The 26404-nt window shown below is 41.3% G+C and overlaps 1 protein-coding gene across 1 annotated transcript in view; it reads left to right on the forward strand.

The window, feature by feature from the left end:
- The first annotated feature begins 1106 nt into the window (after positions 1-1106).
- Positions 1107-26404, forward strand: part of LOC105033152 (protein LEO1 homolog) — a 40288-nt gene continuing 14990 nt past the window's right edge. The window contains 1 exon segment of the mRNA XM_073251328.1: positions 1107-1401. Within this exon segment, the coding sequence (XP_073107429.1) occupies positions 1243-1401 (159 nt within the window). The 5' untranslated portion in view covers positions 1107-1242.

Genomic DNA, 26404 nt, shown 5'->3' on the forward strand with positions numbered 1-26404 from the left:
TTGTAAGTTGTTGCCTCCATGGACATTGTTACAAGTTATCATTTTCAATCTTAAATATTAAACAAAAAAGTCAAAACAACAAGTTTTCTCTTGTTAATTTTTGTTCTTTACTTGAGCAAATTTTCAAAAGTGTATTGACTCACTTTTAGCAAAATCAAGGAACTAATCAAGAGATTGCTAATGAATGAACCACGGTCTAGATAATTCAAGTAGTTTGTGCTAGACTTTGGTCTAAAAATCTTACTTAGCCCTGATACACATTTTGATGCTTGACATTGATTCTATCTATTCAAGTTGGATTTTATGTTTGCCGATCATTCGATGACAATCTATTATTGCTCATCTTAGCTCTACTTATCTATTGTTCCCGTATGTGACATACTTTCATGGACAACTAGGCTGTTAAACTCGTAATAGTAGTCCGAGTTTAAATTCTTGATTTCTTTTGAATTTGTTAGATTTTTCAGGATATGATGGAAAAAAAATAAATGATATATATTTATAGAGCTTATTTTATAATTTATAAAAAATTAAATTTATTATATTACTAATAGAAAATTAAGTGGTGGATGAAACTCTACTCGAGAGGTTGAACTTCCGTGCTCTTACAATGCACATGATTTATCCTAGTAAAAGAAAAGTATAAAAGAAGAAGAAAGGACCCTAAGCCCTTTCAAAAAGTCTAAACAAAAATCTGTACCAAATCTTAATTTGCTCATGTTGATACATTGGATGCCTATGTATCGTACCATTGTATCTCACTGCAATCTACTTGAGATTTAATTTTCTAATGGAGAAATTATTGGTTAGGCCAAATCCTTCAGCTCTTTGGCCAGTTTCTTTCTATCTATATATGCATGTTACCTTATAATTGGACAGGTCCATCATTGAGCTGATGGACCTGGTCTAACTAATAATTTTTCGTCTTAATGAGGAATCATCCAGATTCTTGAGCCAAAACGTCCAAATTTAATATTCGGGTTCGAATCCATGACGGATCGTGTATTTCTCGGATCCAGTTCCAACCCGGTAAGCTCCCACGATCCACCATATAAAAGCGGCGCGGTGACACGGCCAAACGTTTTATGGCCAGAGGAGACCATCTCCACGTATTCGCAAAGCAGCGGGTGAGCGCATTCCGTACTATAAAAACCGACAACCCCGTTGTCCCGAGCTCCTGACGAGAACGAAGCAAGACGAGAGAGAGATGTAAAAAAGAGAGAGCGATCAAGTGGGAGGAGAATGGGTGGGGAGATAGACGTGGAGGAGTCGACAAGGAGCCAAGTGATGCAGAACCTCTTCGGCGATCACCCCGAGGACGAGGTGGAAGAAGACGTCGCTTCCGAGCACAGGGCCACTGGAGAGCACAAGGCCGCCGCCAACCGCTCCGGCGACCGTTCGGTATCTATCTCAATCTATGAAAAAATCCGACAGTTCTATTAATTTCAGTCTTTTCTTTGGTTTTTCTTCGATTTCTTGATGTTTCGGACTTGATTTCGGGTATCTGAAGTGAAAGAAAGATCTAATCTTTTACATGTTCATCAAAAGAGCTAAATTTTGGTGCCCGAGTTAGGGTTTTACATAGTGACGTGAATTTTTCTGTTAAAATTTGTAATATGACTTACTGCCTGTATTCGCTGTATCATTGATGTCAATGTACGAAGGTCTCTTGAACCTCTGTTTTGCATCTTGAGTGAAATATTAATATTATTTTCGTTTTTTTCTGAATGAAAGTTTATATTTTTACGCATTATATGATGCTGGACAGGAGAAAATTCGAAAAATTTAGGGCCCGTTTGGTATTGCCTTCGCTTTCTGTTTTTGTTATCAATAAACGGAGGAAAATGAACAAGACTGAACAATATGTGACATGTCTGATGTAACTCTTTTGTGTTTTGAAATTGTTGGTAAAATCTTTAGAGCTTCTGTTAGTTTATTGCTTTCAAAAAAAGTGAAGATAAAAGAAAGGAATAGCAGAAGTTTTGCAAAATTGCTATTTTTAACGTCAGTCTCCATTTGGTATTTCACTTACGTGCAGAGATGCAAAAACACAGCAACAATATCGATGCCAAGGAGGCCTGTGCTTGTGAGTTTTAAAAGATGATTATTATTATTATTATTGAACAGAATAATTGATTTTTCTTGTGAAAGGATCAAAAGTAAGTTGGTGCCGTATTTTTTCTGAAGTAGGTTTTATTCCTTATCTTATGGAATTAAGTCAATAACACAGATAGTAAGCATTACTGCTGCTTTCCTGAATAGAATTGGAGGCATAAGATACTAATAAGATATTTGTTTTCCTCCCTTAACAACTAGAAGCCATTTGTTATTTTGACATTCTCTCCAATTGAAGAAATTTGCACATGATCAAGCAACTTATAGCTCTGGTCTGGAAGATGTGCTCAGGAAGATCAGATGATAAAGCTGCTGCGAGAGCTGCATAAAATTTTATGAGGAAAAAGGACATGAAAGGCACATAGGACATGCCTAATTGCTGCTTTTTGTTGGTCCAGCCTTTATGTCCATTTGGAACTTCAGAATTCTACAAGACTAGGCCCTAGGTATCCATTTAGGGTTGACTTGTTGAGATTGTGTGTTTTGATGTTGTATGGGATGATTTTTTTCAAGGATCGAAAACTAGAAAGGTTTATAAAGATAGAGTTTTTGAAATAGAGGACTCAATTTTTTAACTAGCAAGTAAGGTATAATAGAATCCCTTGAGCAGTATTTGAAACAAAGTTTGCCTTCTCAGTATCGGGCCTCATATCGGTGACACCTTATCACTGTGTCGGTATATCCGGTGTTGCTGCTCGATTTGGTTAAGGTCGGAGAGAAGGCGATTGAGCCTCGTGCAGAGATGATGGTGTTGGAGTGACCTGCAAAATAAGTTCAAACCGAAGATTTTTGCTCTGACGAGGATCTTCCGATGCTCAAGTCAAATTCAGAGAACAATAGGAACAGCAACGAATTCTTTAAGAGGGATTGATTGACTTATCTGGTCCTCGAAATTTTGATCGCTTATATAGAAGGCCATCGAACAGCTAGTCGAACAGCCGTGAGATCGTGCGATCCCAAGAGTGTAGGACCATTGAACATGCCATTGTAGACGATATAATTCAGCCTTCAATCGCTCCTGCGAGCTTAGGGGAGTCGGTTACGCCTGAGTCTATCCACTCGGGATAGACAGCTATTGCGCACATCATGAGGTGAGCCGGTTGTGATAACAGGAACAGTCCACGCACTAAGCCATTAGCCCATCGAGACAACGGGATGTGCCAGGCAGACCACGCAGCGGACAAGACGTAAGTAGCTTGGCTCTGCATATGGCTCCACACTTTAGTCCCGATGACAGCTCGAAGACCTGAGGTGCCCCATGATTGTCACGCTGATCCGAGGTACTCACGGTAACCACCGTAACACTACCCTCTACTCCTAAGTCTAAGAATCAGGTGAAAGGAGTATTTCAGAAGTCGTACCTCGAATATGTAGATGCACACTCTCATGTTTTCATGAATGTCTGGCATTTAATGTTGTTGATGTCATCTTGGCACGATCGTTGTAAATGATCATAACTGATGGGACCCCAAAGTTGGCGGTCTTCTCAAAAATTTAATTTTTTAGATGGTGGCTTTTGGTCTTTATCTTCATTCCTTTTAAATCAGGCTCCTGGGCGTTTAGTCAGAGAAAAGCAATCGCGAGACCTTCCTGCTCCAAACCCCTTGTTGTGACCCACAGAGGCAAAAATGAGTGCTGAACTCATGAGGAAGCTCGAACTGGCGCTGGCCCGAAAGAAACAGGCCAAGGCTCCGACAGTCGATCCTTCAGCTTCAAAGGATGCTCAAGCTCTGGCCACCGGATCAACTCCAGCGGCAGCAGGGGATGAAAATCCTCCTTAGTTGTTGAACCGACGATTGCTCCATCGGAGGATGTGAGGAAAGATCCACCGAAAGGGGTTTCAACAAGAGAGAAGATGCCGACGGAGAGGGTGCAGGCGGTGGAAGCAACCAGTAGCTCTACAAAAGTTTCGACTGCGGTGACACGGGCGGAGGACATGGCTATTCTTTCTGAGGGAGTTCTAGCAGCAGTGACGGAAACTAAAAAATCCCTGGAGCAGGTGACACCCGTCGGATGTCTTCCTTCGGCTGTTTCTCAAGCAGGTCCCTCGAAACTGGCATCTTCTGTTCCGCCCGCAGTGGAAAATCACCATTCGGCAATGGATTTTTTGAGAAACTTTCTGTCGCCTGCGGAGTTGTATATGGATGAGCAAGGGGCTCGGGAGCGGATGGCTAGCACCCTGAGATCTCTCACACATGTAAGGAATTTCTAGATCCTTTTATTGATCTTCGATAGCATGCAATATTTTGATTTCTGTTTACAAAATTTTTTACACAGGTGGGACACTACTTGGCCAGCTTCGTCGATGCTACCTCAGACGCCTCATCATTGGAGCTTACAGCGGCAAGGGAAGAGGTTGATTTACTGAAGTGTCAATTGGAACATGTAGAGAAAAATAATTATGAACTAGCCAAAGAGCTCGACTTCTCTAAGGAGGCCCGTCGGAAAGCCCAGGAGATAATCAACCATCGAGATGATGAGTTAAAGGAGGGCTGAAAGAAAAATTGAAGATCTTGAGAGGTAGAGGTCAAAGGCCGAAAGAGACTGGTACCATGCTCGGGATGACCTGGAGCGCCTAAGGAGGATACTTGGAGGAAAAAGAAGTCAAGACCATGCTTCCCCTAAAGCTTATTCTCGGAGGAGTCCTAGCGGAAGCTTAGCCAAGAGGGCTAAATTCTTGAAAAAGGAAAGTCACAGCGAGAAAACTCCTTAGAGGGAGTAAGACTCTGCTTCTATTTTACTTTACTTTCTCCCTTTTTTTTGTAATGTGGTGCTGAGGACACCATCCTTGTAAAAAATTTTTGTAAGATGACGCTGAAGACATCATCCTTGTTCTTGTAAATGTCATTTTGTAATGTGGCGCTGAAGACACCGTCCTTCTTGTAAACACCAAAAATAAATAAAAATTTATTTTCTGTAAGCTTGCATATTTTTAGCTTAACACACAGAGGCTGACTTCGATCTAAAGCCCTTAGAATTGTTTCGATCCAGGTTAATCTAGATCCTAAGAATTTAAACGAGTTCGTTCTGATTCGAGATAAAATTACCTCGAACGAACCTTATTGAAGATGACCTCATCCAGAGGGCCGCTGGTTCTGCTCGATAGATAGCAACTTAGCTCTGTTCCGTAGGTGGTGGCTTGGCTCTGCCCTGCGGGGGTGAGGCAATGTGTGCTCGGCTTGTCTTGTAAGTGGAGCAGCATATGTCCACTGTTATGCGAGAGACAGCGTGTGCTCGACTCATCTTGTAAGCAGAGCAGCATATGCACATCTCATCTTCACGTAAGATGCAGCATGTGCCCGTGGACAACATATGCACTTTTCGTCTTCGTGCGAGAGGCAGCATATGCCTGTGGGTAGCATGTGCACTTCTCGTCTTCACGCGAGAGGAAGCATGTGCACTTCTCATCTTCACGCGAGAGGCAGCATGTGCCTGTAGGCAGCATGTGTACATCTTACGATTGCAAACTGAGGATCTTATAAGTTAGCCATCTAGAGGTCCCTTAGGATCTCCCTTCGCTTCTCGCACGACTCGAGCTCTGATGGGGTCTTATAAGTTAGCCCCGCCTTTAAGTTACCGAGGATTGATCGTTGATCTCCGAGGGTCTTTATGGTTAACCCTCATCTGTTAGACATAGCTCCAATTAGGGGAATTCCTCACAGCGAAAGAAGTATAGATCATTCATAATGCAGAAACAAGTAGGGATTAGTGAATCTGAGAATTTGTATTGATATACAATAACAACATTACAACATTACTGATGATATATGCGCAAGTTGGCAGAGTTTCAAGGTCTGGGGAGTGGGGTCCCGTCGAATTGCTTGAGCCGATAGGTCTCTGGACGTACTACTTCGTCCACCTGATAAGAACCTTCCCATTGGGTGATAACTTTTCCTGCTCAGTGGACTGTGATACTTCAGCTCGCCGCAATACCAGATCACCAACTTGAAATTCCTTGATTTTGATTCGGGCTTTGTAGTACCTGGCCACCCTCTGACGATAGATAGCCATTCTGATAGTGGCATGCTCCCTATTTTCTTTGACCAAGTCGAGATTGGCTAGGAGCTATATAGAATTGGTATCTTCATTATATTCCTTAACTCTGAGAGATGGAAGCCCAAATTCCACAGAGATAACTGCTTCGATTCCAAATGCAAGATTGAAAGAAATCTTGCTTGTTGGAAGTCTCTGAGTGGTTCGATAGGCCCACAGCACATGATGAAGCTCGTCCGCCCAAGACCCTCCAATTCGATCAATTCTGGCCTTCAAGTCTTGCAGGAGAGTTCTTTTGGTCACCTCCACCTCTCTATTTGCCTGTGGATAGCCAATCGAGGTAAAATAATATCCTATTCCATATTTTCTGTAGAATTCACGAAGCCAGACATCATTAAACTACCTACCGTTATCTGTGATCAGTACTCGAAGAAGACCATAATGGCAGATGATTGATTTTCAAGCAAAATCTTTCACCTTTGCCTCGGATATATGAGCCAGAGGCTCGATCTCGACCCATTTTGTGAAATAGTCAATGGCCACTAGCAGGAACTTGCGCTGACCAAACGCGAGAGGGAAAGGACCAAAGATATCCATTCCCCACTAAGCGAATGACCACGGGGCGCTGATGGGAGTTAGAAATACTGTCTGTTGATGCTGAATATTGGAGATTCTCTGGCACCGATCATATTTTCTGACGAAGGCATCTGCATCCTGCTGTATAATGGGCCAGTAGTAGCCTTGCCGAAGGATTTTGTAAGAGAGAGATTTACCCACCAAGTGGCTTCTGCAGATTCCTTCGTGGACCTCCTGTAGCATATAATTTGCCTCAGATGGGTGTAGACATTTTAGGAGAGGCAGGGAGAATGATCGCTTGTACAGCTTGTTATCATGCAAGACATAGCGGGTAGCCTGCTTCCTTATCTTTCGGGCTTCCTTGCGGTCAGTGGGTAGCTCACCTGACCTAAGGTACTTGAGCAGGGGATCGATCCAGTAGGGTTCTTCATCAACTTGCAGGACCACAAGAGGCTCCTCAAGGGCCGAGGCTTTGAGCACCTCGAAGTAGGTCTCATTCTCGAAATCAGCAAACAATAAGACTGTTAGTTTTGATAGTGCATCTGCCCTGGCATTGTCTGTTCTAGGGACTTGTTACATGTCAAAGCTCAGAAAGATCTGAGGTTAAATCTTCTACCTTCTGAAGGTATTTTTTTATATTCTCCTCTCATGCCTCATATCCGTCATTTATGTGTCCTACCACCAGCTAGGAGTCACTGAAGACTTTAAGGTGCTGGGCTCCGGCTTCTCTTGCCACCTTGAGACCGACAAGCAAAGCTTCATATTCTGCCCTATTATTGGTGGATGGGAATTCAAAGTGTAGTGGGTATCCTGCAACGTCGCCTTAAGGACCAGTCAAAATTAGCCCGGCTCCAGCTCCAGAAGCATTCGACGAGCCGTCGACATGCAGCATCCATAACTCTTCGAGATCAGATTCTACGTCTGTCTCCTCACCCCTTGAGCTTTCACCAGCTTTCGTGCACTCGGCAACCCTTGAGCCTTCTCCATCTTGTGAGCTTTGTCCGTTCGGGATGGTACATTCAGGAATGAAGTCTGCCAACACTGGGGCCTTGATAGCGGGTCTTGGATGGTACCGCATGTCCAGTTCGATAAGTTCTAGCACCTACTTTGCAATCCGTCCAGAGGTATCCGAACGGTGGAGAATGGTCTTGATCGGTTGATCTGTGAGCAACACCACTGTATGAGCCTGAAAATAAGGCCGCAGTTTTCTTGCTGTGACAACCAATGCAAAAATCAGCTTCTCGAGCTTAGAGTATCTGATCTCTATGTCGTGAAGGACTTTGCTGGTGTAATATATGGGCCTCTGAATTTATTTATTTTTTTCGAACAAGAATTGCGCTGATCGTTACTGGAGAGACAATGAGGTACAGCAGCAATTCCTCATCAAGCTGAGGCTTTGTGAGCAATGGTGGAGAACTGAGATATTGTTTTAATTTCTCAAACGCCTTTTGACATTCAATGATCCATTGGAAGTCTTTTGGCTACCTGAGGGTTTGAAAAAAATGGAAGACACCTCTTGACCAATCTAGGATGAAGCGATTGAGCGAGACGATCCTGCCAGTGAGATGCTGCACCTCTCCGACTATTTTCGATGGAGTCATCTCAAGGATTCCTCTGATCTTCTCAGGATTCACCTCAATGCCTCTTCGTGAGATCATGAATCCCAAAAATTTTTCGACGATAACTCCGAAGGCGCACTTCGATGGATTCAGCCTCATCTGGAGTCGACGGAGGGTGCCGAAGGTCTTCTAAAGGTCTGTAATGTGGTCTGAGACTGCACGGCTCTTGACCAGCATATCATCTACATACGCCTCCATATTACAGTCGAGTTGATCTTTAAAGATCTTATCCACCAGCCGCTGATAGGTAGCCTCTGTATTTTTGAAACCAAAGGACATATCCTGTAACAATAAAGCCCACGATCAGTAACAAAGGCTGTTTTTTCCTCATCTTCAGATGCCATCTGGATCTGATTATAGTCGGAAAAGGCATCCATGAAACTGAGGAGCTCATGTCCAGAAGTAGCATCCACCATTTGATCCATCCGAGGCAACAATAGCTATTCTTTGGACAGACCTTATTCAGATCGACGAAGTCGATGCACATGCGTCACTTTCTGTTCGTCTTTTTGATTAGGCAAATATTCGCCAGCCAATTCGGGTATATTGCTTCTCGGATGAAGTCAGCTTTGAGCAATTTGTCTACCTCCTCGGATATGGCTTTCTGGCGCTCTGGGACGAAGCTCCACTTTTTCTGTTTAACCGGTCGACAGGTTAGATCCATCTTCAGGTGATGGAACATCATCTCAGGGTCGATACCGGGCATGTCTGCAGCTGATCAGACAAAGAGATCCATATTTTTCTGCAAAAAAGCAGTTAGCCGACCCTTCGTTACCTCATCCAGGTGTGAACCGATCTTTATAGTTTGTTGGGGATTCTCCTTCCTCAATGAAATATCCAAAAGGTCCTCGACGGCTGGGCTCGTTCCTCAGATAGATCATTTCGAGCATCCAACCCAATAGGAAGCTCGGGTTGGATCCCCGTCTATGATGGCTGGCCTTTTGCTTGAAGTTTGGCAGCAAAATATTGTCAAGCCATGGCCTGGTTGCCCCTGATTTGCCTCACTCCATTTGATGTTGGAAACTTCACCATCAAGTGGTAGCTCGACACCACGGCCTTTAGAGTCCATAAGCTCGGACGGCCAAGGATTGCATTATAAATTGAAGGGAGCTTGACCACCAAGAGTCAACTTGGATCGTTGTTCGCTTTGGTGCAGTACCCATGATAAGAGGTAGTTTAATCATTCCCTTCGAAATCATCAAACTTTCGGAGAAATCCTGAATCGGAGTGTTAAATCTAGTTAATTAGTCTGGGTGAACCTTATCTGGGTAAAAACAAAAAAGTATAAAATATCGATCGAGCTTCCATTATCAATGAATATATATGGTGCACATTAAAATCGATAATATTGGTCGTTACAACCACCGCATCATTGTACGGGGCCAGTACACCCTCAGCATCCCGCTTGATGAAAATGATGGCATCCTCGCCCTCATCTTCGAGTCTTGGCCTCTTCGCCTCCGAAAGCTCCACCAACCCAGATAACCCTCCAGTTATCATGCGAATTTCATCACGGATGGATCGGTCTTCAACTGTCGCTAGTCCCCCTGCTTCCTATCTCATCGACTGCACTGGTACTGGCTGTGGCTGAGGCAAAAGGAGTGGCTGCTGAGGCAGAAGATATGGCTGCTGAGCTCCTGGAAGAGGTCGCCATGGAGGCGCTCTCCCCTGGATGAAGTGATTCAGTCTCTCCTATCTAATGAGCCTCTCAATCTCATCACGGAGATGCAGACAATCTTCAGTATCATGACCATGGTCATGATGATAATGACAGTACTTATTTGGGTCACAGCAGCGCTTTGGATTCGTCTGCACCTGAGGAGGCTGGGGCAGCTGATGTGCACCATCATCAAGAAAGAGATGATCACATGCCATATATGAATCCAAGAGCCAAATTGATGATTTTGCTCACGTGCGTAGAAGCATGATGTGGTGCGATCAGATTTGGCAGGAATTTGAAAGAAATTATTGCTTGGAAAAAGAACCGAGTTTAGAAGCTTGTTTTGTTCTTCCTAATTCACCATGATCTCCAGCCACCATCATTTCCATAATAGCAAGATGCAATCAAGGTTGTTTTGTTCTTCCAATTCACCATGATCTCCAGCCACCATCATTTTCATAGTAGCAAGATGCAGCCAAAGTTATTTTGTTCTTCCTAATTCACTATGATCTCCAGCCACCATCATTTCCATAGTAGCAAGATACAGCCACTATCATTTCCTTTGTAGCAAGATATAGCCACCATCATTTCTATGATAGTCAAATTCTGTTATTTCCTTCCATTTACTAAATTTGTCTTATGTTCCTCTCTTATCTATATAAAGGGAGGCGACCTATGTATTCAATTCAGATTTCAATGAATGAAAATGAGTGTTACTGATTTCTCTTATCTAACCCCTGTGTGTTAGTGGCGAGTTATAAACCCTAGAACTTATCACTCACATTCTTCTTTTCTTGAGTGTGGCATTCTACCCCTTTGTGATCTGATTGTGGTGATTTTCTTATCAATCAGATTCCAAGGTTTTTTTTTTTTCTCTCTTTTTCTGTGCTCCAATCTTTATTCTTACCTACACAAGATAGTTATTTAGGCCTGGGCACATCAGTTTGGTATCAGAGCCTGAGGGAGTGTTTGACATCCAAATCATGTCTGGAGGAGACGAGGCCCCTGTCATTCTTAAAGGCATGAGTCTGAAACAAGCTCAGATTATGGGGCTCCAACGGCGTCAAGAAGAGATGATGGAGCAACTCAATCGCCTAACACAAGCGTTTGAGCGGTTGGCAACACTTCCCCCACCACCACAACGGCATGGCCATCCAGCATCACGACGAGTTGATCGCAATGATGAAGAGGAGTATGACGAACCCAGGGATGATGATGGTGTGGAGAAACACCCATGGCAAAGGCAGCAGCAAAGAAGTTTGGGAGACAATATTAAGATGAGGATCCCATCCTTTAAAGGAACCAGCTCACCCGAAGAATATCTGGAATGGGTGCAACATGTGGAGAAGGTCTTTGAATGTCCAGATTATTCTGAGGTAAAAAAATGTAAACTTGCTGCCCTTGAATTCACTGATTATGCTAATCTTTGGTGGAAGAATGTGAAAGCTCAGCGTAGGAGGGATGGAGAAGAGAAAATCCAGAACTGGAGGCTTATGAAGCGGATCATGGAGAAGCGATTTGTCCCTCAATATTATAAGCAGAGCTGTACATCAAGTTACAAAGCTTGAGACAAGGGGGAATGTGTGTTGAGGATTATGTCAAAGAATTTGAGATGCTGATGATGAGATGCGATTTGCGAGAACCTCAAGAACAGACCATTGCAAGGTTCTTAGGAGGCTTGAATAAGGAGATGCTGATACGGTGGAGTTGCAATCTTATGTGTTCCTTGACGATGTGATCAAACTTGCTGTTAAGGTAGAGAGACAGCCAAGTGTGGTGCAAGTAAGCCAAGTAAGACTACCAACTCATCTTCCTTATCACCATGGTCCGTCCCTAAGGCAGTGCCAAAACAAGTAGAAAAAGGTGATTCTAGCAAGCGAGTCACAGATGCGGCCAAAGAAAAAGAGGTGGGGAATTCACAACCTCCCAGACGAAGTCGAGATATCAAGTGTTTCAAGTGTCTTGGTTACGGTCATATAGCCTCTGAATGTCCAAACAAGAGGGTGATGTTCATTCGAGAGTCACAAGAAAAATTGAAAGTGAAGATGAGGCTATTTTGGAAGAGGTAAAAGAAGATTATGTGGAGTTTGCAGATGAAGGAGAGCTGTTGGTTATTCGTCGCAACCTGAACCTACAAGCCAAAGTGGATGATGAGCAGCGCGAAAATATCTTCCATACCAGGTGCACCATCCATGATAAGGTATGTGGTGTTATCATTGATGGAGGTAGCTGTACAATGTGGCTTCTACTATTTTGGTAGAAAAACTTAATTTGATGACTATGAAGTATCCCCGTCCCTATAGATTGCAATGGCTTACTGACGATGGTGATGTGAAGGTTACAAAGCAGGTTGTAGTACCTTTTTCTATTGGCAAGTCCTATAAAGATGAGGTTGTTTGTGATGTGGTTCCTATGAAAGCCAGCCATCTTCTTTTGGGAAGGCCTTGGCAGTACGATCGGAGGGCTATTCATGATGGCTTCAAAAATACCTATTCATTTGCCAAGAATGGAAGAACATAGTGTTGGCACCACTTAGCCCGCAACAAGTCCAGAAGGATCAGCTTGTGATTGAAAAGGGCAAGAAAGAGAACCTATTTGCCAACAAGGGGGAAGTGAAGCGAGTTTTGACTAACCATGAAATTATTTTTGTTCTTGTAGCTAAGCAGGTTCCAAGTGAAGAAGTCTCTCTTCCACCGCAAATGAAGGAGATCTGGAGGAATTTACAGATGTGTTTCCGGAAGAATTACCAAAAGGATTGCCACCAATCAGAGGGATCGAGCATCAGATTGATCTCATTCCAGGGTTTGCCTACCAAATAGACCAGCCTATAGATGTAATCCCGAGGAGACCAAGGAGTTGCAGTGGCAAGTTACGGATCTTTTGGAGAAGGGTTATGTGAGGGAGTCTATGAGCCCATGTTCAGTACCAGCTCTGTTGGTACCAAAGAAGGATGGATCTATGCGGATGTGCGTGGATAGTAGGGCGATAAACAAGATCACAATAAAATATCGCTATCCAATCCTGTGACTGGACGATATGCTTGATGAGTTGTATGGAGCTAAGGTCTTCTCAAAAATAGACCTTAGGAACGGATACCATCAGATTCGCATGAAGGAAGGTGATGAATGGAAGACCGCATTCAAGATCAAGTTCGGATTGTATGAGTGGACGGTCATGCCATTTGGCTTGTCCAATGCACTTAGCACATTCATGAGATTGATGAATCATGTGCTGCGTAAGTTTATTGATGATTTTGTGTTGTATATTTTGATGATATTCTAATTTTTAGCATAAATCAGGAAGAGCATATGGAGCACCTCAGGGGTGTTTTTGAGGTTCTGCGACAAGAGAAGCTATATGACAACCTCAAAAAGTATCATTTTTGTCAGGATCGCATAGTCTTTCTTAGCTATGTTGTGTCACAACATGGAGTGGAAGTTGATGAGGAAAAGGTGAAAGCGATCAAGGAGTGGCATGTTCCTACTAATGTATCTGAAGTAAGGAGTTTTCATTGCCTAGCATCCTTTTATCGGAGGTTTGTAAGGAACTTCAGCACTATTCTTGCTCCTATCACTGAATGCATCAAGTAAGGAGGAGAATTCAAATGGACTGAAGCAGCCCAAAGGAGCTTCGAGTTGATCAAGGAGAAGTTGAGTTCAGCACCCATTCTAGCTCTACCCGACTTTTTCAAGACTTTTGAGGTAGAATGTGATGCCTCCGGTGTGGGCATTGGAGCTGTTCTGATGCAAGAAGGACGTCCCATAGCATATTTCAGTGAGAAGTTGAATGGTGCAAGCTTGAGCTACTCTGTCTATGACAAGGAGTTCTACGCTCTGATTCGGGCTTTGGAGACTTGGCAACATTATTTATTGTCAAAGGAGTTCGTCATCCATACTGATTATGAGTCTTTGAAGCACTTAAAAGGACAAAGTAAGCTGAATCATAGACATGCCAAGTGGATGGAATTCTTGGAAACCTTTCCTTATGTGATCAAATAAAAAAAGAAAATGTCAATATCGTAGCTGATGCACTTTTCAGGAGGTATGCTTTGATTTCATTGCTTAATGCTAAACTAATGAGATTTGAGTTGATTATAGATCGATACAAGGACGATCCAAAATTTGCAAATATTTATGAAGAGTGCGAGAAAGGAGCTGTAAATGGCTATTACAGGTATGACGGATACTTGTTTAAGTCAGGTCGGCTGTGCATTCCTAACAGTTCCATTCGAGAGCTTTTGGTGAGAGAAGCTCATGGTGGTGGATTTGCGGGTCATTTTGGAGAGAAGAAAACATTGAAGATGGTGAAAGAGCACTTTTATTGGCCAGCTATGATTCGTGATGTGCATCACGTCATTGAGAGGTGCGTTACCTGTAAGAAGCGAAGAGCAAAGAGACTTCACAAGGGTTGTATATGCCGCTACCTATACCAGATCAACCATGGGTAGATTTGAGTATGGATTTTGTGCTTGGACTGCCAAGAACACAAAGGGGGAAGGATTCGATTTTGGTGGTTGTGGATCGATTTTCAAAAATGTCTCATTTCGTGCCATGCCACAGAACCGATGATGCTTCACATGTTGCAGAATTATTTTTCAAAGAGATAGTACGTCTGCATGATGTACCAAAGAGCATTGTGTCTGATCGAGATGTCAAGTTCTTGAGTTACTTTTGGAAGACCTTGTGGAAGAAGCTTGGTATTAGATTGCTCTTCAGCATGACTTGCCACCCGCAAACCGATGGTCAGACCGAAGTGGTAAATCGTACCCTCTCTTCTTTGCTTCGCACTATTGTTAACAAGAATATGAAGAATTGGGATGAGTGTTTGGCTTATGTTGAGTTTGCTTACAATCGTAATATTCATAGCACTACTAAGCATTTTCCTTTTGAAGTGGTTTATGGGTTTAATCCTATCACCCCACTTGATTTGGCACCACTTTCAATCAGCGAAAGAGTTTGTATGGATGGGAAGAAGAAAGCTGAGTTGGTTAAGTCCATGCATAAGAGCATCAAGGAGCAAATTGAGAGGAAGAATGCGGCTTATGAGAAGGCAGCCAACAGAGGAAGAATACAAGTTCGCTTGGCTCCAGGTGATCTTGTTTGGATATATCTTCGCAAAGAACGATTTCCAAACCAAAGAAAATCTAAGCTCATGCCGCGTGCTGATGGTCCATTCCGAGTTGTTGAGAAAGTGAATGACAATGCTTACAAGATTGAATTGCCTGGTGACTACAATGTGTCCGCTACATTCAATGTTCGAGATCTTTCTCCTTACTTGGAGGATAGTTTGGATGATGAGGAAGACTTGGATTTGAGGGCAAATCCTACTCAATAAGGGGGAAATGATGTGCACCATCATGAAGAAAGAGATGATCACAGTCATATATGGATCAAGAGCCAAATTAATGATTTTGCTCACGTGCGTAGAAGCATGATGTGGTGCGAATCAGATTTGGCAGAAATTTGAAAGAAATTATTGCTTGAAAAAAGGGCCGAGTTTAGAAGCTTGTTTTGTTCTTCCTAATTCACCATGATCTCCAGTCACCATCATTTCCATAATAGCAAGATGCAATCAAGGTTGTTTTGTTCTTCCTAATTCACCATGATCTCCAGCCACCATCATTTCCATAGTAGCAAGATGCAGCCAAAGTTATTTTGTTCTTCCTAATTCACTATGATCTCCAGCCACCATCATTTCTATAGTAGCAAGATACGGCCACTATCATTTCCTTTGTAGCAAGATATAGCCACCATCATTTCTATGATAGTCAAATTCTGTTATTTCCTTCCATTTACTGAATTTGTCTTATGTTCCCTCTCTTATCTATATAAAGGAGGCGACCTATGTATTCAATTCAGATTTCAATGAATGAAAATGAGTGTTACTGATTTCTCTTATCTAACCCCTGTGTGTTAGTGGCGAGTTATAAATCCTAGAACTTATCACTCACATTCTTCTTTTCTTGAGTGTGGCGTTCTACCCCTTTGTGATATGATTGTGGTGATTTTCTTATTAATCAGATTTCAAAGGTTTTTTTTTTCTCTCTTTTTCTGTGCTCCAATCTTTATTCTTACCTACACAAGATAGTTATTTAGGCCTGGGCACATCAGCAGCTCAGCTTGGATTTTCATCAATACCTCTCCCTAGAAATAGCTAAGAATGTGTAATTATTATAATGCCCAAGGGGTGAGGGTCGCCGATCCCTTCTTTGAGGACTTCAAAATCGATGGTTTGGACCCTCATTCTTCCACCTCTAGAGTGGGGACTGAGAGCGCTGGTGGTTCTCCCCTCCCGCCTCAGAGAGTGTTCCTTATTCTGCCTTGCCACAGCAAAACCGACAGGGGTCTCTTTGGCAAAGGCCTCCTCTGTGCATGCATACTTCTCCGTACAGGCAAGCATATCCAGAAAATCTCAAGGATAAGTCTTGATTAACGACTTCTTCAAGTCGTTCTTCAACAGGCTGCCCATCATCGCATTGCCATCGCGGTCGACTGGTCCATATCTCGGACCTCTAGAGTCACCGCATTGAAACGGTTGACAAAGGCGCAGATCGACCCATTCTCTTTCTGCTTGATGGTGTGGAGGTAGTCGGACCGCTTCTACTGCCGTCGACTGCTGACAAAGGGCCGATGAAGGATCGGCATAGATCTTCAAAAGAATGGATGGAAGCCGGCTTCAAATTAGAGTACCACTGTCGAGCCGCTCCCTTGAGAGTCGGAGGGAACGCTCGATGGAGGATCGCATCAGATGCTCCCTGGAGGAGCATGACCGTCTTGAAGGTTTTCAAGTGATCACGGGGTCAGCGGTCCCATCATAGACCTCAAGTTGAGGTAGCTTGAAGTACCGAGGGAGAGGCTCCTATACTATCGTCGGAATGAAGGGGGGCTCATTATTATACCTCTCGTAAGGCTGCATCGAGGAGTGATTATTATTGAGCGTACTTTCTATTCTCTTCTTTATCTGTTTGTCGAGAGCTTGGAACCGCCTTTCGATATCGAGATCTCGAATGGTACAGGCCTAGGAGTACTACGGAGAATGGCGATCGAAGGTTGAATCATGCCCCGATCGCGGACTGGGAGATCTTCGTCTGGCTGATTGATGGCTCTGATGGATGTGTCTCCTCTCTGGGCTCTGAGGAGGCACATGCAGCTTTGGCTGTGGTGGCGGCTGAAGAGCCGAGTGTGGAATTGAATTTCATCGGGGCACCACTGCGGGAACCATCGATGGTGCTGTCGAGAGGGCCACCAGTTCCACCACTAAAGAAGGTGCAGGGATAGCCTGAGCAAGTTGTGGCATTGTTGGAGGAGGTGCCAGAACAGTCTGGACAGCCTGAACGACGGCCGTCAAGTTTTGAACTTGCTAAAAGAGCATGTTGAATTGATCCATCGTGCTAGCGATCGCTAGGCTGGCGGAGGAGTCTCAATCGTCGGTTGCTATGCCTGGTTGTTAGCCTGGCTCTCCGTCCGGTAAGAGGCAGCGGCATTAGAGAGCCGAGATGATGTTCGTCTTGGAGGCATAATGAAGATTATGCTCTTTCTCTATCTGTTGCTGCTCGATTTGGTTAAGGTCGAAGAGAAGGCGACTGAGCCTCGTGCAGGGATGATGGTGTTGTAGTGACCTGCAAAACAAGTCCAAATCGAAGGTTTTTGCTCTGACGAGGATCCTCCGATGCTCAAGTCAAATTCAAAGAACAACAAGAATAGCAACAAATTCTCTGAGAGGGATTGATTGACTTATCTGGTCCTTGGGGCTTTGGTCACTTATATAGAATGCTGTCGAATAGCTGGTCAAACAACTATGAGATCGTACGATCTCGAGATTGTAGGGCCGTTGAACATGCCATTGCGGATGATATAATTTAGCCTTCAATTGCTCCCACTAGGTTAGGGGAATCGGTTACGCCTGAGTCTATCCACTCGGGGTGAACAGCTGTTGCGCACATCATGAGGTAAGCCGGCTGTGATAACATGAACAGCCTACGCGCTAAGGCATTAGCCTGTCAAGGCAACGGGACGCGTCGGGCAGACCACGCAACGGACAAGGCATAAGTAGCTCTACTGTGCATATGGCTCCACATTTTAGTCCCGATGACAGCTCGAAGACTTGAGGTGCCCCATGGTTGTCATGCTGATCCGAGGTACTCACGGTAACCACCGTAACACCCGATATAAGGGTTGATTTAACATACCGAGTGCACTTTCTGTACCATATACCAGTACCAAACCAGTATAGTACAGTACTCCCCGAACCTTTCAGTTTGGTACGATATGGTATACCTTGATTTGGAAGTTTTAATTTGGTAATTGGTTGTTTGGAATCTTGGTCACAACATATAGTGCTTTGTGGTGGCTATAAAGAGCATACAAGCTAATTTTGCACGTAAGGTGTTACTTCCTTCTAGCTTCATGCAAGGTTTTAAATGATGAGATATCAGTCATCATAGTAGATGGCTGATACCAAGATTTTGTGAAAGCAGGGGACACTTTTAGAAACATCCAAAAAATTTTAATATCTCAGCCTTTGTGCAAGGATTGTCAATATCTCAATCAATATGGAAATGCTTTGGGGTGTCCATTATGCATATATGAAAAGTTCATTAGACCCACAAATGCCGATTTGGAAATTTCATGATCAACCACTCCCATGTGTGGCAGTAGATCCTACGAGTCACACTAACTCCCATTTGTCATATGACAAGAGAGTACTTCTTGTGCACATAGAGGAAGCTCCATTGTATTACTCAACCAATATATAGGAATTGAGGTATCAATGTCTCAGTCATGATTCATCGTACTGATACATACCATCTTGTATTGGGCATATCTTACCATACCAATATTGAACTAGAACTTAGTATGGGGGCCATATCGAGTCATGGTACATCAAACCAAACCCTATATTGGGCATATTGATACTATGTCAGCATGGCACAAGTATGGTGTCTGGTAGCGAGACAGTGAACTTACTCTCAGTTGATATGTGAGATCAAGGTATCAAGATCTTAACCTATAAAGTAAAATCAAGACTTAATATATAGAAAATCAAGGTATCAAGATGTCAACCAAGAAATGTTGAACCAATCAGTTGGGGGCATACTGAACTAGATCAATTGGGGACTAGCATGGTTCAATCTATATAATCAATTCACTCCCCTCCCCCCTTAGATGCATCAAGAGAGGAACCCCCGGCTCGAAAAAATAGAGAGCGATCACGAGAGAGCAGCCCACACACCCTGCCCTCCCTGCTCGCGAGCACCGTGCCCTCCCTCTTGATGGTCCACCCTCCCACTGACAGTGGGTTCATCCCTCTCCCTCTCCCTCCCCCTCCCTCCCTCCATCGCATGCGCTTTGGGTTAGGTTATAGTTTGCCAAGCTGGCCCTCCCTCCCTCTCTCGTTTTCTCCCTCTCCCTCTCTCTACGACAGAGAATGAACTAGTCCCCACTTTTTTTATTTTCAAATTTTGAATTGAAATAGACAAACTATATGCTGGCTTCAGCTCAAAATTCAAAAATAAAAAGTTCAAAATGGACTAAAATGGCATGGTATGGACCTATACCGTACTATCCCACCCACCCATCAGTATGGATCTCAGTACTAGTTCTACGGACCTTGAATTGTCAACCAATATAGTAAAAGTAAGACTTACCATCTTAAGGCCTTGTTTCTGATATATGCTCATCAAAAGGCTTATATAAAATAAGATATATGGGGCAAATCTTTAACAATATGTTGATATCATATCAGTTTATATCCAACAAACAGAAACTAAAATCTATAGTTTATTAGCATGTCCTTCCATTTTCAGCGAACTTTGGCTGCCCCAAGCAGACTCCTGGAATGCTATAGGCAAACAGAACTTTGGCATATGTTTTTAAAATGACAAATATAATCTCCATAGACACAGATCCATGGATCCATGGTAGATGGAGACTGCTTGCTCGTTGTGTGCTTTAGAAGAAATTTGGAGCAACCTTGTATGAGGAGATATCCCTCATATCCAGGGACAAGAGGTGGAATGACCTCCCAATATACTTAAACTCTTAGGATGCCTTTGGCATCAAGGGGTCATGGAGTGACCATAGACACTGTTCAAAAAGTGGAGCATATTAATCATCTGCTCTCAAGTTAAGCAGTAAGAGTTGGAGAAGGGAATTTGCTTGTTCTTACAATGATATATTGAGATAAATCAATTTATATCGATCAAATGATAAGTCGAGAACTTAGATATATTACATCTGTATTCTGTAGGTTCTTGATAGTAGATACTAATGCAAATTGATTTCTTGATCAAGATGAAAACCTTGAGTACATGCTTGAGAAATTATTTGGTAAATATGAATCTTCTCCAAGAAAGTTAACTTAGCATCCATGGAGCCTGACTATTGCCTATTGTTTGGCATACTGCACAATGCTAGGTGCAAAGGTGGAATAATGAGGCTCCTAAGCTACTAAGTAATTTTTTAGTGAGATTGCTGTATTAGCCTAGAGTTTGCTTTATTGCTTTTAGGACCTATTTCTAGGTTTTATACATTTTGTTATCTTAAGAATTAACTATGTTGTTAGGATCGATGTGAAGTCATAAGGGCATCAGCAAGGATCGCTGGCTCGGAATCGACCCCATGCCAGTCGGTCGGCAGTATGGGTTAGTATGCCCCATACCGGACCGTTTTGGGTTCAAACTGACACGAAAATGGAGGATGAATTAGAAAGGATAAGAGAGAGAAAGAGAAAGGTGAGAGGGAGGGAGAGAAGAGAAGGAAAGAAAAGCCGGTGGAAACACTGGCGGTGGCCATCGGAGGGCTACGGAGGCCTCTTGGGCTCCACGGTACTCCGTGAGAGAAAATGAATGTAGAGAGAGATAGAGAGAGAAGAGAAGGGAGGGGAAGGCGGCGGTGAGGCCGTCAAAAGGTTAAAAAGAGGAGACATAATGAAGTCAACAATGGATTTATCAGTTTCACTGTGTATCCTCTTTTTTTAAAAATATGGCAAAATAGAGGCTTCGCTTTTGTTTCGAACCCGCAGCAGTTGTGGGCTATTTTGGGCTGTCTGACAGCCACCGATAGCCCTCTAGCGATCTCGTCACCATCTTTCCCTCTTCTCTCCCTACCCCTCTCTCTATCTCTCTCTTCTCGTATCTTATGCAGGACTAAAAAGCCCCAGAGGCCTCGACAGCCTAACGGCTATGGCGGATCACTGCTGACCTTGCCCTTTCTTTCCTCGCCTCCTCTCTCTTCCACTCTTTCCTTCTTTCTTGCTCCGTTTTCACCAGTGTTTTAAATCAAACATCTGAAATGCACCAATTAGCCACTGGTATGGTTTAGTGCACCTTGAACCATCCGATTTGGGGCGGTTCGGCAAACCATGGGGGTCGAATTGGATTTTGTCATCGATCTAATCGTGGATAATAAGATTTAATTTTTTTCAAAATTATAAGAATATAAATATAAAAAATTAAAAAGATAATTATTTGTGTAAGCAAATAACTGAAGAACATCAATCCATGCATAATCCCATAAATGTATAATCTAATTTCTACCAAAGTTTGAAATACCCGTGGTTTGGCTTGATATTTACTATACGAAGGAGTTCTTGATACATACGGTATGGTAAGGCTTGGTTTGGCATAGGGAGGCTTAATTCCAACAAAAATGATCTAAACCGCCCTAAGCCACCCAAACCAAGGTGGATCAAGTAGTTCAGAAATGGACTGATCCAAATGAACTCGAATACGTCCCAAACTAAGTGATACTAAGATGCCGCTTAGGAAGCAGGTTAAAGGTTGATTTTTTCTTGTTTCCGACCATTTGAAAGTGGGAATAAGAGGAAGAGGGGACAAGCTGGTAAAGCCGTTTTCTATTTGGATTTACTGATTTAAAAACATTTTTAAGCTAGAAATTTATTCAGTAGGTAACTTTCTTCCATGTGTGTGTGTTTTTTGTTTTAATTTCATCAATAATCTGATCACTAGTTTATGACTAACTAGAGAAATTAGGGTAAAATCTATCAAATTAAGATTAAAATTTCTTTGATCATTAGATTAATGCCTTAGAGCATAAATGCAAGATCAAAAGTAACAAATTTTACCGTTATAATCATCCCTGCATATATTGGTCACCTTCACATGACCGCTCTATAATCTATTTCTAATTGATAATATGGGTGGCTCACACCTTTCTTCTTATAAAAAAAAAAAAAGACTAATTTTAACACAGGTCTTTTAATAATGGATTTCAGGTTATAGGTTATATAATGTTTCATGATATTTATGCATGTTTATGTCTTTAGGGCACAGAAAACATTGACTAATGTACTTAACTTTAAAAACTCACAGCTTATTTCTTAAAATAGCGTGCACTTGGATATGAAAATATGATTAAACAAAATAAAAAATCAGAAGAATCCGGAGTCCAAAAATTGCCATACCAAGGGTGTTTGGGACATATGTATGCCTATCCGCTAATATCCTTGTCGGTCCAATCTTTTATATGGCAGATGCCATACCCATTCTTAGTTGGTATGCTATCAATCCTTGGGTGTTTTGAACTTTGGTTTTGACCATCATAAGTTCATATTATAACAGGTGAATGAAACAAATAACATATGCGGTTGTTCAAGATATTCATATGGTGCTACTCTAACCATCAATCCAACTTCCATTTTATGTAGATTTTTAAGGAAAGTATATCATATTTTAATGAATTGTTGTAAATTTAAGAAAACCTGCCTCTTGCTTTTGACTTCATGGACTCTAAAATTTCATTTTATTTACTTTTTAAAAATTTGAAAAGGACCTAATGCCTTGCAAGATTAAGTGCTCTAGGCTGATTAATGATAAATAAGTAATTGTATGTCAAGAAAATTATAAAAAATGGACCTTCACATGATTTAATTTGTAAAATAACATGATCAAGTTCTTATGAACTAAGGGATTGTATAATGTGTGACATCTATCTAGATCTTATTATTTTAATTGATCTTAATTCAAGGATGTAATCCATGTTATTTAGGACAATTTGTTTCAGATCGTACTAGGGTTGAATGATACAGATTGTAAGATTCAGACTGCAATTGAAAAGATGTTAGCAATAGTGGAAATTAACACTGAATATCATAATTATTACCATGATTGTTGTCCTTATCATCATTGTCATTATTATTTTCTACTTGTTTTATTAGTAATCCATATCTATGACCATTTTTTTGTGATTATTTTGTTTGCTCTTTTTGTATACAGGAAACTAGAAGCAATTGACACATGCAATATAGTAGATCCCTTTAGTGCATTGGGGTATTGAAGGATTGAATAAATACATATAAACGCATCTTTATAACAATAATTGCATTGACTGTGCGATAAAATCGTGGATTTATGTAAGCTCAACCCTTGCTCCAATTTAGTTGCACAATATAACCAATTGAATGTAGTGGCATGAAATGTAATTCGCTAAATTATCTATGCTTAGAGCTTAGGTATAAACCAAGATTAGCCATCTCGATAGCAGATCCTGTACCGATACTATCCTATTACAGTATTGGTATGCCATATGTACGAGACAACAAGGTGTATCGAGTGTTAGTACAATGAGACTACATATCAGTTCAATATTGGTATAGTATGGCATGCCTGGTTTGGTTTAGTACTAACTGGTACAATGAACCTCAGTATAAATGTTATCAAAAAATAACATTCTGACCTTTGAAAAGGACCACATTTTTTTCACTACTTAAGTCCATGTATTACCAACTAAACTTTATTTAGAAAAGTATCATTTTTCATTGCATATCTAAAATTTGAAAACTAAAATATCTTCATCTAATACCTATCTCTCTCTTCATACATAAATAAATGTGATAAAAAATACACATATTATGTGTGTGGATACATACATCTTGTTACTTAAACAAGAATAATTTTAATTATCTTTTAGGGTATTCTTAATAAAACTCACTTGTTTCTATCATCTACTGATGTCTAGAAGGGCCTCAATGAAAGGAAGAGTTTAGTATCAACAAAGGCCACAATATAAATTTTTCTTCAAAATGATCCAATCTAATTTCTCTTTTATTACTAATCTCATGCTTATCCTTAGAGAAATATTAACACAAGGAGTGATTTTAGTATTTGAATTGGGAACTTGTATAAATATGTCAAATATAATTTGATATAGTCTCTTTTTCCATTTCCAAGCTCACGTCAATATAAAATTATGATAAATTTAGGGGCCTGCAACTAGTTACTAGCATTTAGGGCTACAAGTGGGTTAGATTTTTTCTTTTTCTTTTGGATATAAATTCAGGTTCTTTATGTTTGAATCTGATATCTAGATCCACACCAAGTCACATACAAAAGGGTAGGTTGGTATTTTTTTTTTTAAATAAGTTCCAATGGGGAAAAGGATTAGGTTGGGTTCATTTATGTTCAAATTTGATGCCATGTTTTTGGGGTTGGATGAAGGTTGGAATCAAGGTCACAATAATTTTCAAGGTATATATTTTTCTAAATACTAGCAAAAATTAGTAAAACTGTATAAAATTCCCATATAAGCACTGAAAGGTAATGCATATACACTATAACTAGCTATTGTGGAAAGATAATTGCACCATTTTGATATATGACTATCTTGGTGAAACACCACTTATTAGTACAAATGCATTAACTAGGTATATATGTACATTTTAAATATTTAATATAGATACCTCTATATATGGGTTTGATTAAGAGGATGTCAGGTCAGGGTGGATACTGAAGTTGCCTACTTTATTTTGTTCCATATGGTATTTGCGGCTGGTTTAGTTTGTGGTCGGTCAAAAAGTAGAAGATTTAGCCCAAACCCCATGTAAATGGGCTTTAGATTTAAAACCTAGTATGGTCCCATAATTTATGTGGGTTGGGTTTGTGTTGCGATTAGATTTTGGAGAGGCTCAAAATAAGTTTGCATCCCTAGATGTAGTTAGTAATAGCAGCATGTTTACAAATCCCTTCACTATTCTCGTAGCTAGTCCCCCTCTTAGAACCATAACCAGGACCATCCAGCCTTCCCAAAATATTTGGATATGCCTTTATGCTCCTCATGCACTATTATTCCTATTTACGATCACCTTTGAAGTTGTCCCAAGCTTTTATATGCCTTTCCTCACAACTTCCATCTAGGTAACTTTAAATTTTTTCCTCCTTTCCTTGCAAGTTTTGAAACAAATTCTCCTTACCTAGAACCCCTTCAATTCTTCATTGTGCAACCCTTACTATCTAAATAAATTTTCCATCACTTCGTCTTTTTTTATGCAACTCCTAGGCTCCTTTAATAAATTCTTTTTTTAATCTAATGTTTCTATTTTTGCATAGTTATTCAAGTGTCATTTGCCCTATTAATTAATTCCTTTTGGTGCAAAGAAACATGGTGTGGATACCACCATTAAGGCTTGAATGGATCTCTACCAAGTGGAGAGGGGTAACAACTAGCTAAAATAAGGCTGGTCATCTATCCTTTTTTATTAAGAAATACGGTGGGGACACCACCACTAGAGTTCAAAACATGAACCTCTCCCACGTAGAGAAGGGCACCATTTAGCTAAGTATGAATTGTTGGCTTGATCCTCATAGCTAATGGTTCTCTTTAATTTGCCTTGTCAAGATCTTGCATGAATTCCCTCTTTTTATCTCTCTCTCTATCTCTAAGTCTACCTCCCAACTCTACCCAATATTTGCTTCACCCAATCTATTAATATACGATTCTCTTTTTAGTTATTTTCTATAATTATTTTCAAGATGTTTTTGATGTCATAATTCAGCAGGAGTAGATCTTAATAGTGCACACTAAGTTTTCTTACCAAATATAGATATTGACTCTGACTACTTATGTAAATGACTTAAATATTCTTAAAAGCTAAAATTTACAACTAAAATGGAAAATAGTTGATCATGAAGTTTATGAATGCAATTGTTATAAAAATTTATTACTAAAATTACTGTTGCTATGATCTTGTGATCCATGCATGGTTTGTGGTATTAGGCCATACCAAGCATGCTAGCTCATACTATGGCATCAATACTCGGTACACCCTTTATAACAAGTGTCAATACCAAGAATAAGACCAGCTAGACATTTACATACTATAAAACTTGGATCTGTAACAAAAATCATACATTCGAAACTTATATGGCCCTCAAAATTCAAATTGGATTCTCGAATTACGATCAATCTAGATTGTAAGATGTAGATGTAGATCGTAGGATCTGGTTGTGCATGGTATGATCCAAGGGTTGTAGAATGGGTATCAACAAGCATGTTGGCTGGCGACCGATATGGTACGATATTAGTCCATACGTATCGAACCATGTTGTATCGGAACCACAGAGAGGGAGAGGGAGAGGAGGAAGAGAAAGGAGAGGGAGGGAGGGAGAGAGAGAGGAACCTGAACCATGGTGTGTCGGAACTATGAG

Source organism: Elaeis guineensis, chromosome 2, assembly GCF_000442705.2.
Source record: "Elaeis guineensis isolate ETL-2024a chromosome 2, EG11, whole genome shotgun sequence".
NCBI lineage: Eukaryota > Viridiplantae > Streptophyta > Magnoliopsida > Arecales > Arecaceae > Elaeis > Elaeis guineensis.